This window comes from Protomyctophum bolini (assembly GCF_963924005.1).
Source record: "Protomyctophum bolini genome assembly, chromosome: 18".
NCBI lineage: Eukaryota > Metazoa > Chordata > Actinopteri > Myctophiformes > Myctophidae > Protomyctophum > Protomyctophum bolini.
Genome location: NC_137879.1, coordinates 29,649,766 through 29,663,900, shown reverse-complemented (window position 1 = coordinate 29,663,900; position 14,135 = coordinate 29,649,766). Strand labels below are relative to the sequence as shown.

At 40.7% G+C, this 14,135-nt stretch overlaps 2 protein-coding genes across 2 annotated transcripts; both read right to left on the bottom strand.

Moving 5' to 3' along the window:
- Nucleotides 1-1,459: 1,459 nt before the first annotated feature.
- On the bottom strand, nt 1,460-4,127 carry arl4d (ADP-ribosylation factor-like 4D). Its single transcript, XM_080789430.1, has 2 exons — nt 3,983-4,127; nt 1,460-2,901 (listed from the first exon to the last, which is right to left on the bottom strand). Exon 2 carries the CDS (start codon nt 2,852-2,854, stop codon nt 2,249-2,251), a length of 606 nt encoding a protein of 201 aa, XP_080645556.1. The 5' UTR covers nt 2,855-2,901; nt 3,983-4,127; the 3' UTR covers nt 1,460-2,248.
- A 626-nt stretch (nt 4,128-4,753) lies between these two features.
- Nucleotides 4,754-13,399, bottom strand: tmem106a (transmembrane protein 106A). The gene is made up of 8 exons (XM_080788672.1): nt 13,210-13,399; nt 12,451-12,692; nt 11,654-11,717; nt 10,980-11,139; nt 10,052-10,192; nt 8,956-8,999; nt 8,189-8,242; nt 4,754-6,716 (listed from the first exon to the last, which is right to left on the bottom strand). Exons 2-8 carry the CDS (start codon nt 12,602-12,604, stop codon nt 6,599-6,601), a joined length of 735 nt encoding a protein of 244 aa, XP_080644798.1. The 5' UTR covers nt 12,605-12,692; nt 13,210-13,399; the 3' UTR covers nt 4,754-6,598.
- Between the last annotated feature and the right edge of the window lie 736 nt (nt 13,400-14,135).

Sequence of the window (14,135 nt, the reverse complement as noted above, 5' to 3'; positions counted from 1 at the left end):
TATGTTTCCATAAACTCATTTGTTTCTATCCAAAAAAGATCCAAGTATGAAAGACAAGATTCCTTGCCGAAAGTTATCTATGATACATCCGTTCACCACATTATTTTATTTATTTTATTTTATTGCCATGGGACTCTGTACTTTCATGGAGGATGACCCTTGGATCCCAACTGTCATGTTGATGACCCTATATAGCCTTCCCCCTAGTGACACCCTTTGGCCCAAACATCCACTTAACATCTAAAGAGCCGATTGCCATGAAACTCACACATTCATGCTCCCCAGAGGATGAGCCCTCGAATCTGGCACTAACCTTCGGCCAGAATCTCTTGTTGGTATAAGGATCAACATGGCCTCCAGGAGCTGCTGCTAAGGGGCTTTTTAACAAAGGCTTTTAGGGCATTATTAGACAATATTGTGGAGGAAAATGGGTGGCAGCTACACAGTGAAATAAATAGATTGGAACCCATGACACCATCTCTGCCCAAGTACAGGCCAATTATCTGAGCCACCACCACTGAGACTTAATACATACTGTATTAAGTACAAACTGATGACACAGTCACCTTTACATAGTAAGTTAAGTTAAGAAATGAATCACAACTTGACAGAATGGGTTCAATTAGGTCTATGCATATTGGACATGAATGTCAAGGTCTAAAAATAACATCCAAATCTTTTTTATGAGGCAACAGAATGCAGCCAAAGACTATAATGGCATCACATGGTCAAAAACAATACAAGTGTATTGCTCTTGTTTTTCCACAATTAGTGATAAAAGGGTTTGTTTTCTCTCACACATAGTATAGTTGTAATGGGCTGTATGATTGGTAACAGACCCCCATTCAGAAACACCGCCATTCAGAAACACGGCCATTCAGAAACCCGGTTAGGGTTAGGGGTTAGGGTTAGGATTCTGAATGGCTGCATTCTACTGTTTATTGACTTCATCGGCAAGAGTCAAACTATTGATGCACTCATTGCATCACATCTGCATCATACTGTATGAAAGCATGTGCACATGTACTGTGGGCTTTGCTCTTTCAGTCACGGCTCTGCTATATGCTGTAGGACATTCCATTTGTCTTCACCAGGGTGGCAGCAGAGGTCCTATTGTGGCTATTTATAGTTATGAAAGCAAATTTAGTCATGTTCATTTTATTACCTGGGGGGCCGAATTTGGTTCTTTGAATAACCCATCTATTCTACAGTATAAATTCAAGGCACAATACTAAACTAGATTTGGATGGCCGAGTTTCCTTTCCGGATGACACAACTGAAAAGATATTAAAAGAGATTTGAATCTTCGTTGTCAAAAGGATGTCTTCTCATTCAAGTGTCCCCACACATGCACACTATATATGGGATAGATATTATGTTCATCGTCATCCTGTGGAACACAAAAGAACGAAGACATTATGTAACCCATCATCCTAAAAGGATTGCAATGGACATTCAGTACAGTGCTTTGATTTATTAATTCTTCAATGATAAAAAACAAAACAAAATGTACAATTTGTATAAACACTATTTGTTAGTCCAAGTGAAACTTAACCTCTGTGGCATGAGAGGAATGCATTTATGATCTTTGTTCCATGGCTATGAACATACAGTACATATAACTTTGTGCCCCATGGCTACTCTGTGCCATTTTACTGGATAAAAGGGTATACACACAGTGCAACGTTATTACAATGTTGGAGAAAAAATATGTGGATATTATTAATTTATAAAAATCTCTGGTGACTAGAAAAATCCTTCTTCACCTAAGCACCCTGTATTTCAGTCAATTCCTTTTCTTCACCAAAGAAGACAGCTTTCCTTTTCTTCACCAGGCAAGCACTCATCACATTGTAGGAAAAGAAACGGTACTTAATGTAACAAGGAAAGTTCAAAAATGAAACAGAAAGTTGACAATTTCTCTCAACAAGGGAGGGCAAGTGCTGAATAAACAATCTTTCTTAAAACCCCAATTATCAAGGTCATGTCTCTTCATTTGGAAATCTATAACATGAAGTCATTAAGTCCAAATGACGTGTTTGAGTAATTGTGTCCATACTGCAAGACAAATTAGGTCCAAAATCCATTCCTCCTGACCCTGAGGCCACCTTAAATTGGTCCCTTTGTTGTCACAAAAAGAAGCCATCCCGTTAAAAGGGAAACCTAGAATAAAAAACTAAAAAGTGTCTCGATAGTGAACAGACGTCTGAAGAAAATATCCAGAGAGTGTGCATGGGGACGAAAGGGCTCATCTCTTTCTAGTTCTGCTGTGCTTCACGATCTTCTTCCTTTTCAGGATCATCTCGTGGAGTTTCTCCAGGCCCGCCTGGAGCCCCCGGCCGTCCACGGCGCTGCAGCTCTGGACGTGGCGCAGCGTGGCGGCGCTCAGTTCGTGCACGGCCAGCAGCTTCTCCACCTCGCCCACCGCCAGGGCCGTGTCCATGTCCTGCTTGTTGGCCAGGATCAGCACCGGCACGCCCTGGTTCTCCGAGGTGCGTGTGATCTTGTGCAGCTCCACCTTGGCCTCCTCCATGCGCTCCAGCTCGGTGGAGTCCACCACAAACACCATGCCGTCGGTCCGCCGCGTGTACGACTTCCACAGGGGACGCAGCTTCTCCTGGCCGCCCACGTCCCACACCTGCAGGGTGACGGCTCGCGAGCTCCCGATGGCCACCTTGACCTTCTCCGTGTTAAAGCCCTTGGTGGGGATGGTCTTGACGAACTCCTTCAGCTTCAGCCGGTAGAGCAGAGAGGTCTTGCCGGCGGAGTCGAGGCCAATCACCACCACGTGCAGCGACTGGAAGGTTGGCAGGAAGCGGGCGTTGGGGGCGATATCGGTCAGCTGGTTCCCCATGATTCCCAGCGGACGTTTCTCACCTACTTCAGGTCAGGTGGCAGATCCTTGATAAAAAATAAAAAATAAACCCTTGGTCAACAGTTTGGCATTTCAGTGGAGAAGGTCAGGACTGGAGTGTGTCTCATGGCCTCATAAAAAGGAGAAGATAATGGGTGTTTAAAACACCCATTATCTTCTCCATTAATTTTATGTTCATTCTAAAACACCGTGTTTTAGAATGACCATATATGGAGTGTGATGAGTGGAGTTGAGGAACTTCGAACTAATGTCAGATAGACTGCATGCAAAACACTGGTGGGAACTCTCATATTACAAACACATTTGTAATACTGAACATTACACTTCAGTCCAGTCAGACTGACATTTCTCAACTTTCAAAGCATGCAGCCTATAGCATCACTATCTGGACCTCAACAATACAAAATGACACTTTATCACAATGTGTTATTAGATACTTTCCTTCAATGTAGGCTAAGTCTCTCAAAGAGAGAGACTGCTACATAATTGCATAATAGGACAATTTGTGACCTCTTCAAACGGTAATTGATTTGATTCCATTATTGTAACATGATGGGATCATAACACTTGGCTGGAGGTTGCCTTATTTACCCAGCCTAATCCTCTTAAGACTGCTAAAACCAGAATGGCTTTTCTTAGGGCAGGATTGATTTAAAGTTTAATGCATGCATGAATATCTAGGCTATTCATGGACACTCTCAGTCATTGCTGCAGCTCTAATCCTGTTGGGGTGTTGATATGTCAAATTGTAGGGGGAAACAGCTATCTTCTAAATTCTAATCTAAACCGTTATCCCATTCTAATTCTATCTATAAAGGGAAAACATTGCTTGCAACAGACCGTCTGTGACTATTCTGGAAAAGCACAGCCAATGACAGGCAATGATAATGCATTTAATAGGGTAAATACAGTATGATAAATTACAAATAATTTACAAATGGGCCTACCACTGCTCATTTATGGATATCAAGATATCTTGCAAAAGATATCAGCTATGCTTGCGGTTCAAATTATACACTATACATACACATTTCACAGAAAAAATAGAAATGACAAATAATTTCTCTGTCATGCATAAGTAGGCTAATGTCGCGCACATAGGCCTACCTTCTCTAGATGTTGACTTGAATGGGCGGTGAAAACATTATCCCAATGCAAAAACACACATCCACAATTAACTTGTCAACAAATTGTGCTCATTTCCAATGTTGTATGCGTGCCTGATCCCGTCCGTTCCGTTCCCTTCCCTTCCATGCACTGACTGGCACTGCTGACAGCACTGGACCTACTGCAATAGCAAGCATGTGACGTCACAGTCCGCTCTGGACGTCTACACGCCTCCCTCTGCTGGCAAAGTATGGGATTGCAGTGGCTGAGGCGTTAGTGTAACTGTGCTGTAAAGTGGGACAGGATAGGAATGAACAACTTAACAACAATAACAAGACAACTTGGACAAGTGTCATCGTTTTCACGAAGTCCCCAAATTCATGTCGCCAGAGTGCAATATTTAATTATATTATTATGAATTATGTATTTAAGTCATACTGATTATAGGCCTATATACCTACAGGAGTGGGACTACATACTTCTTGGTATAGGTTATTGTTTGTGTGATATGCCACAATTTACTACCCAGAAGAAACCCTCATCAGTCTTTATAGCTGGGCGCTGCAGGGCCCATCTTCTGTAGCTGAAGAAAGCAGGTCAGAGCACATTCCTCCAGCAAAACTCCAACTACGAAACAATATATAAGCTGATATTACCATATAACACACAATCCTTGAAAAACTGTTATTCATATCCCATACTGTTTATAAGCCATACTAGTATAGACAAAATACATTTTCATGTTGTTTTTATTGTAAAGGTTAGATATTTTCACAATGCCCATGGGATTTATTTCTGATAGCTGTGCATCATGTAGGCTACATGTCCTCTCTGTAAATTTCACACAGCATTCCCAACAGTGGTGATGCCAACTGCCTCACATATGAACCTGCAACAACACATTGGGTAGATTTCACAATAAACCAAATAACAGAATAAAGCCCAACGTATACCACATTGCAAACAACTTCAAGCTGTGGACAACTTGTTTTGTTTTTTGTTTTCAACCAAGGTTCATGTTTTAGGTTGTTATTAGAGAAAGAAAAAGATGAGTGTTATAAAGTAGGCCTAGCTAAAATCTCTAAAACGAAAGAAAACAGCAAATGAAAAAAGAATGAACACACATCTGATTCTACTACATGACAAACGGGATGTATAAACTCCAGCCATTATTAGCCCATACCAGATGCATTCCAAGATCAGTGATCAGTGACAGATCCAAAAGAATATAATATAGAACTCAGAGTCACAATGATACATTATATTACAAAACAATACAGTATAATGACAAGAAATACAGTATATGATAACAGATGATACAGTATATCATTGCTGTCAGGCAGAAACCTCTTATCTCCATATTCAAACCTTTTGTAAATCAATGCCCTATACTTAACAGTTTTGGACATGAGGTTTCCACCCAACACTGAACAGCGACGACATGACGAGCGTTCAAAGCATTCACAGTTAAGATAGCAATAGCCTGAGATAAATCATCTACCTTCTATGTTAATCATTCTGGTGAGTGAAATCACAGGCATGCTAAAGCAGCGTAAGAGTAAGTAAAACAAAAAACTATATGACAACATGAACATACTGATTCAGACAGCCAGTTATAAAGAAAATTGCATTCACAATGTGTATCTCTTTAGAGAATCAGACTCAGAATGACATGTAACGTGTTAGGAATGTGGTTTGGTCATGTCATAAGATTAAACGATACTGGTTGGGTATCGTGCAGCAGTTGAATGAGATCTTTAATATGGAGTTTGAACCTGACCCTATGTGTTTGATTCTTGGGCTGCCTGATGACAAGATTGTTGACAAGTTCCATACACGTCTGTTTAATCTCTTAACCTATGCTGCTAGGAAGAATATTCTGTTGTCCTGGATCAATGAGAAACCACCAACAAAAAAAGACTGGCACAAAATAATCATGCAGTGCATGCCGTTGGAATTCTTAACCTGCCTACTACGCTCCACCACAGATACCTTCTATAAAATATGGGACCCATATTTGAGATTTGTTGGCCCTCAGTTAGCTACCACCTTGACCATAGGGTTCCTGGACAGAAGTGATGCCACTAACCTGGATTGATAAAGTTATGGATATTGTTATGTATCTATCTATGTATGTATAATGCATATATTTTATTTTATTTTATTTGGAGTTGTTAACCCATCTAAACTTTCAAGCACCAAACTGCAAATGTGTCCATATTTGTTATTTTTGCACTTTATTTTTATTTGGTATAAGTGTATAATTGTGTCCTTTGCTCCACAACACGCCTGAGCTGAGCTGTCTGTTTTTGTTTGTTTGTTTTGTTTTTCCTGTCTTGTCTTTGTCATAAAATGAAAGAATCAATAAAAACATTATTGAAAAAAGTGCAGTTACACAAGTAACAACAACAAGTGCAAAACAGGACAAGACATTGCAAAGAATAGTGAATAAAATAAAGTGCAGAGAAGATCAAGGCACGGGGAGAGGCACACATCTCCTCTATTTAGTCACAAGAACAGCACAACAAGCCTCGAAAATGGGTCCTGTGAAATAAACTACACTGAAAAGAGACTCTCGTGCTTGTCTTCTCAACGCCTGCCGTCTCCGAGGCTAGTCTAGCGTCCTCCCTCCATAGGGTGAGGAATGGTGGAGTTGGCGCCACAGTCAATGTACTCGAAGGTATTCAAAGACACTTGCTCCGAATGGGATAGATAGGTTATGTTCATCGTCATCCTGTGGAACACAAAAGAACGAAGACATTTTTATGTTATTTATTTATTTTAGCAGAAAACCACACCATGGTTTTCATAACATGTTCGTGTTGTCAAGAGCAAAGTCCTGCCGACTGTGCTGTGCTCCTCCGCTTTTATTTGTAATGAAACATTATCGCACTCTGTGTGAACTGAGCGGTGCTGTGTGTGTGTGTGTGTGTGTGTGTGTGTGTGTGTGTGTGTGTGTGTGTGTGTGTGTGTGTGTGTGTGCGCATGTGTGTGTGTGTGTGTGCGCGTGTATGTCACGTGTGCTGTAGTGGTCAATGGGAGTGTGTGTGTGTGTGTGTGTGTGTGTGTGTGTGTGTGTGTGTGTGTGTGTGTGTGTGTGTGTGTGTGTGTGTAATTAGCTAGGAATGGCCCGGCATCTGCAGGGGTCAATAGGTCATACTGTCTAAACAGAGTGGTCAAAGGTTAAGGTCCTACTCTAATCTAAACAAACAGACAGACAGACAGACAGACAGAGGGAAACACATAGCCCTTTAAAGGAGACGGTGTGCACCGCTCAATAATAATAATTGAAAGGTTTATGATTAAACGTAGGAGCAAAGCTAAACATTAGTATATATACCTTATAGCATGTTCTCTTCCAGTAGTATCTTATGACAGTGTCGCTCATCAAAAACAATTTAAAGCACACGGCGGCTACGGTTGCCAGCATTATGTTTTTCAAGTAATTATTTTCGGATGTCTCTTTGTATAAAAGTGGCTACTCCTGAGTCCTGTAGGAGCTGTAGCACCCCCAAGTCTGAATGTGAGTCACCCTCCCATTCATTGCAGAGAACGTCTGCTAAATGTCTAAATTGTACAATGTATTTATTGATAGTTACAGTGAAGACAGACAGTAAAGAGGGAGAGACATGCAGCAAAGGTTGTCATGAACGGGACTCGAACATGCGAGACACTGTCAGGCAAGAGCCTATATGTGTCATGTGCCTGGACCACTATGCCAGCAGGCACCATGTAGCCTACAATGTCATTAGTAGTTAGTAGTTTCACTTTCAACCATTCCAAGTACAAATCTCTGCCATAATGTAATTAAATAAAGAGAAATGCCTCTCGGCCGTCTCGCTAGGGAGGTCCTTGAGGCACGTCCCACTAGGAGGAGACCCCGGGGCAGACCAAGGCGCAGTTGGAGGAAACACATCGACTCTCACTGGCCTTGGAACGTCTCGGGATCCCCCAGGAGGAAGTCACTAATGTTGCCCTGGAGAGAGAAGTCTGGAACATTCTGGTGGAGCTGTTGCCCCCGTGACCCGACTACGGATAAGCGGTTGAAGATGGATGGATGGATGGATGAAATGCATATAGAGTTGGGGTGAATTCAACCATGTCAAGAAACACCAATTGAGGTCTTTAACACCTTCGTAGGTTTGAGCGATATACTGCGGAGGTTACCTCCTTTCCGTTGATGTACAGAAAGAGATTGACACTTACTGCAACTCCAAGAACAACGTGTGAATCTTGATAGAATTTGACCTGCAGTAAGAGCTGAAACAGATAAATAACATTGATTATTGGACTTAGTAGAGGTAATCTGACATATAAAGGAAATGTACCTGTAAATTAAAGAAAAATACTAAAAGTGAAATTGCTACTTATGTATGCAACAGTATTCATTTCACAATTTGGTTGCAGTTTGAGTTAAGATTTTGAGTCCATTTAAAAGATTATTTAAATTAGGCTAGACACTGTTTGGATCTCAATTTACTTCTGCATTTGTAAGAAAAAAAAAAAAAAAAAAATTCTAGACACCCCCCTTTGTCATTTATTTGTGAATGAAAAGAATGAAAAGAAACGTAAAATGTAGGCGTGGTTATAATGTCCGTGTACACACACACACACACACACACACACACACACGGACACACAAAATGTCTGTTTCGAGATGAAAGAAAAGAGAACCAGCAAACCAAGGACGTTAACAAAAACACGGAAGTGGCGGAGCCTGTCTCTCTACTATGTATATGAAACAAACACATGTAGCTAATAGCGCCAAATATTCATATCACAAAAGGCACAATTATTTTTGTTAAAATCTAAGAAAAAGTGATTTTGGGCATCCTGTCCCTTTAAATCTGACTGTATCTTGTACCGTTTTTTATACAGGGCCAACTATTCATTTTCCCCTGCTAAAATACACTAACCTTTCTATAATGGATTCTAGTATTTATCAACAATAATAATAAGAATTTCAAACTTACTTTAAGCCAGGCTCATCGATTTTCAGGTCAATTTGAACAGTATACTGCAAAGGTTGAACAAGCAGTTAGAAATTCTATGTACAAAACAATATAATAGTATGCAATATGATTATGATTCAAATTATTAATATGATTGTGATTAAGATTATTATTGTGATTATTATTAGTATAGCACTATGTAAACTCCTCCCAAAAAGTTCAGAAACTTACCTTTGGTCGATTATTTCTCCCCTTTATTAGGTAGGTAATTGGTATTGTATTTTACGTCGTGATGGGTGTGGGTAGCACCAAAACATTTGCCAAAATGGCAAATGGTTGGTATTCACCCTTGCTTTGAGTTGCTTAGTGGATTGGATGATTGCACTCTCCCACAGAAATAAGGAAAAAACAACACAACACTCGCCCCCACAGAGACAGGATCATCACAGAGTACCTCCATAATTTGGGAGTGGAGAGGATGGAATGGCCTGCCATGAGTCCAGACCTCAACCCGACCTCGAACACTTGCATCAGCTTGCTGTACGTGCTTGAGTGACCAATATAACTGTAAGCATGTTGGCTGACTTGCAACAAATCCTGGTTGAGGAATGGGATGCCGTCCCACAGCAAAATGTGGCTAGGTTGGTGACCAGCAAGAGGAGGAGGTGCCAAGCTGTTGTGGCTGGATCTGCCAGACACTACTGAGTTCCCTAACACTGAGTGTAAAATTTATAAAGTGTAAAAATGGCCAATATGTGTTGTTTTTGGCAAATGGTTGGTATTCACCCTTTCTTTGAGGTGCTTAGTGGATTGGATGATTGCACTGTGGGAGAGTGCAATCATCCAATCCACTAAGAAACTCAAAGAAAGGGTGAATACCAACCATCTGCCATTTAGCTGTGTTGCTCATTCGTCATTCCACGAAAGCCTGGTCCTTAAAAGCTGTATGTAGCTCATTGTAAAGGTGACTAATCAAAAATAAAATAAAATACAATACAATACCAATTGATATTATTAAAAGGGAGACATAACCGACCAAGTTACGTTTCTGAACTTTTTGTGAGGAGTTTATTATATGTACAGAATTATGATGTGAACTTTTCTATCAGAAACTTACCGTTTTCTGGGAACGTGACTGGATGGCGGTCATATTGCAGATCTTATTCCTGCCCCTGACCATGTAAGAGATCAGTCCTTGAATGTCAACCTCCACTATCTGAACAGGGACATAGTTCTGGTTGCTGATGTTGATGAGATTCTATAAAAGTGAAAAGACGCATTCTGTGAAGGTGACCATTGTCTAGATATACATCTTCCTCTTTGGTATTTTTAATACAATATACATTTGTCTAAGTTCTATCGCATGTTGCTTGTATTGTATAATTTTGTTCACTCTTTCAGCACCCTCTATTGACGTGAGTCAACAGTCTGTCTCGAGAGACTACTCTTTCTCAAATAGTGAGTTTGGGTCCGATTTGTGGGTCAAAGACCAATTTTTATGGCTCATGACTTGAGTAAAAATCCCATTTTATTTTACCTACATTCCCCATGCCTGAGGAAGGTCCAGAGGGACCGAAACGTTGCTTCATTAAATAAGACAATACTCATGTACCGAGCAAATACACAGTGTGCGGGTGTACCTTATTGCTTTCATTGATGTCCACTGGCCTACACAACTGTGCATATGCCTAATTCCTAGGTGTGCGAAAGTTTTCTGCTACATTTTACCTACATTTAAAATAATATATATATTTCAAAATATTTGTATGAATATTAAAACAAACAAACAAACACAACGTTCTAATAAATTCCATGAATTCATATATTTTGTAATAATCCCGGGCAAACGTCTAATGTCTCTTTTGGATATCGACCTGAAAGGTTTGGGAACCTAGACTTTAGATGACAGATGATGGAGAATGAGTCTGTCATCTAAACAGGTGAGCCTACTCACAAAATCTGGTTTGTGCCTTACAACGAGTCAACCTTTACATATTCAGTGCTAAAGTAACACTCCGGAGTGTACTGTGTAGTTACAAATTTACTTTGACTTCCATGGTGAGTTGTTGTTGATCTCGCGTGAAGTAGACCATGACAGACTGGACAGATACGGGGGTGATCTTGACACTCCGAGGAAAGAGGAAGAAGAGGGTGAGGCAGCTGACGAAGAGACACACAGCCATCGAGATGCACATGTAGCATTTCCTGGAATTACATGGACAAGCACGCACGCAAGCACGCACGCAAGCACGCACGCACGCACGCACGCACGCACGCACGCGCGCACACACACACACACACACACACACACACACACACACACACACACACACACACACACACACAGTGATACAGCAGTTATCAACAAGTCTGTGTGGAATATGGATAGTAGTCATATGAAGAGCCAACAGGCTCGAAACGTCATGTCCACTATGGTGTAAGAAACCATAATGCATTACTCATTGACCTTACTTTTTGTTTTATGATTAAAAAAGAGAACATGACATTGCAATAGAATAGAAAACAGATACATTATTTGTCACAGGGCATGCGGGAACACACCCACCCACCCCCACACACCCACACACCCACACACACACACACACACACACACACACACACACACACACACACACACACACACACAAAGTCACACACAAAGTCACACACAGAGTCACACACAGAGTCACACATGCATCCAAAAATACATGAGCCTTACGTGTGCCTGGGCTTCAGTCTTTTGTCATTGCAGGATATTACAGCAACTAGCTGGTCCCCATGTCCTGTCAAAAAGAGAGAAGGATGCGTCATCCCATTCCTGACCTCTGTAACACGCACTGAAGAGGAGGTTAAGAGTCTGTAACACGCACTGAAGAGGAGGTTAAGAGTTGTAACACACACTGAAGAGGAGGTTAAGAGTCTGTAACACGCACTGAAGAGGAGGTTAAGAGTCTGTAATACGCACTGAAGAGGAGGTTAAGAGTCATTTCTACAGAACAAGCTTTATTACTTACATATACAGAGCATTAATAAAACACTATTTGGGAGTGACAGATAACGATTACAATGACAGTGTGGCAAAATGTAGCCATATCCATTTATAGAAAGAGAACTTTTGACCTAAACAGTTGAGAAATGTTTTAGGTAGCTCCCTTGTCAACTGCTGAATATCCATAGCCCTCATACAGGACCCATTTGGTCTCCCAAAGGAGAGACAACAATCTATGCAACCATTGAGTGGTGGACCACAGCTAAGTCATTTCCATTAACACCATGAATTTTGACCTGATAGTCAAGATTCAAATGATTCCCTGAGCAAGCAGGCAGGCTCTATCGGCTCAATGGTAAACATTTCAGAGCTTCAGCTGGAAACCGGGGTCAAATCCGGCGTAAAGAGGATAGTTCCATAGTGCTGCTTTAAATGACTTTTTAGAGAAAGACGATAAAAGTGTAATAATAATATACAGAGAATGTTTACACAAAGGTTGTCCAAATGACAGGTATACAAGCCTTTACCTCTTGGAATGCGTCCTGTTCCACGACACGTGGGACAGGTGTCTCCACAAATGCTGCCATAATGGGGATAGGAGATCGGGGCCTTCTCTTTTATCTCATCTTTCAGTCCAGCAGCCTCGGTGGTTTTGCCATCGCTGTGCCCAAAGATAACCATCCTGGTCGGTCTACCTTTACTGGTATTTGCTCTAGGAACCAGTTCAAAACCTCATAGAGTGATCCTTGCAGTGGTCCATGAAACGCTTCTGTTGAAAGGCAATGAATGGCATACTGGCATTAAACTCATGCTAACTTTAAGAGCTCGTGACTTAAACAGTAAAAGTCCAATAAAATAATAAATCTGAGAGAACTGAGCAGAGTCCACAATTTCTATAGGTTTGCATTTGCAGTGGCCTATTTATTGTTTGAAAGTCTGAAAGTTACATTTCTAGTTTCTTACTTTACTGATGCCTTGTCTTATAGTTATACAGTAGCCTACTAATGTAATAATGGACAGTTTTAGCTGGGTTTATTACCAGTAGGCCTACATGTTTCTTATTTTGGTGTTGAAAGTCCCTGTACAGAATTCTTTTGAATAATATTGTTATTCCCCCCCCCCCACACACACACACACACACACACACACACACACACACACAGTGTTCGGGATTCGCGTTGTGATTGTTATTTCGGAAACAATACAACAATTTTGTTTAGGATCCGCATGCGTATTGTAAGGCGTTTTGATCATGATCATGCGATTAGTATTATTAGCGCACTTACCTTACAGCCTGTCTGTCTTCAATTAGCCTACTACTTCACAAAAACATCGAATCAAAGACGTTAACCCATATGCAACGCTGTGGTTACTGCATGGTTAGAGAAGTGCGTGAGTCAGCAGCAACGTTCTCTACCAGACCAGTTGAGTTAGTTCTCCACGAGTGTATAGGAAAAATAATCACTTCCTTCTTCGTGCTGAAAGTGAAAGATGTCGTTCAGTGGCAAGGTTTCAAGCCTAGGTTTACTGTGGATGGAATTTATTATTTCTCACTAAATTTAGGCTAGGCCTATTCCACACAATGGTTATATACATGTGTCTGTTTTTGATTGATTGAAATCTTTATTAACAGTTTGCAGAATTACAGTACATTTCAAGCACAAACTCAATACAAAGACTGTTAACTGTGAGTGGACGACCCAATTAAGCCTTACACTTGTTTACAACAGGGTCCACATTGTTCAATTCATCAAAACATTTAGAGACAAACAAATAGACACTTCTATGTAGTTAAAGTAAGAACAGAACAGGAATTCATCATATAGGAAGCGAAAAGGGAATAAAATATATATACAGTGAGGGGAACAGGGGGATAAAAGAAAACGAAAGACAGAGTGTAGGGCGCCTGCACACAACACCATGCGTTGATGCCATGTGTGCATATGTGCAGGCACCCAACACCACGTCCATACAAAAACATAGTACAATCCAGATAAAAATTCAGCTTTTACAGAGGCCAGTTTCGAATTGCAGCCATCCATCTGTACAGTCTATATTTATATACACCGTATATGTATATACCATATATGTATGTATGTATACGTATATATAGGCCTATATGTATGTATGTATATAGTACAATAACATTTTAAACAGTTGCTCCAAGGAACAGCACATTTCGCAGTCAAGTGCACACATTCAGACTTTAACC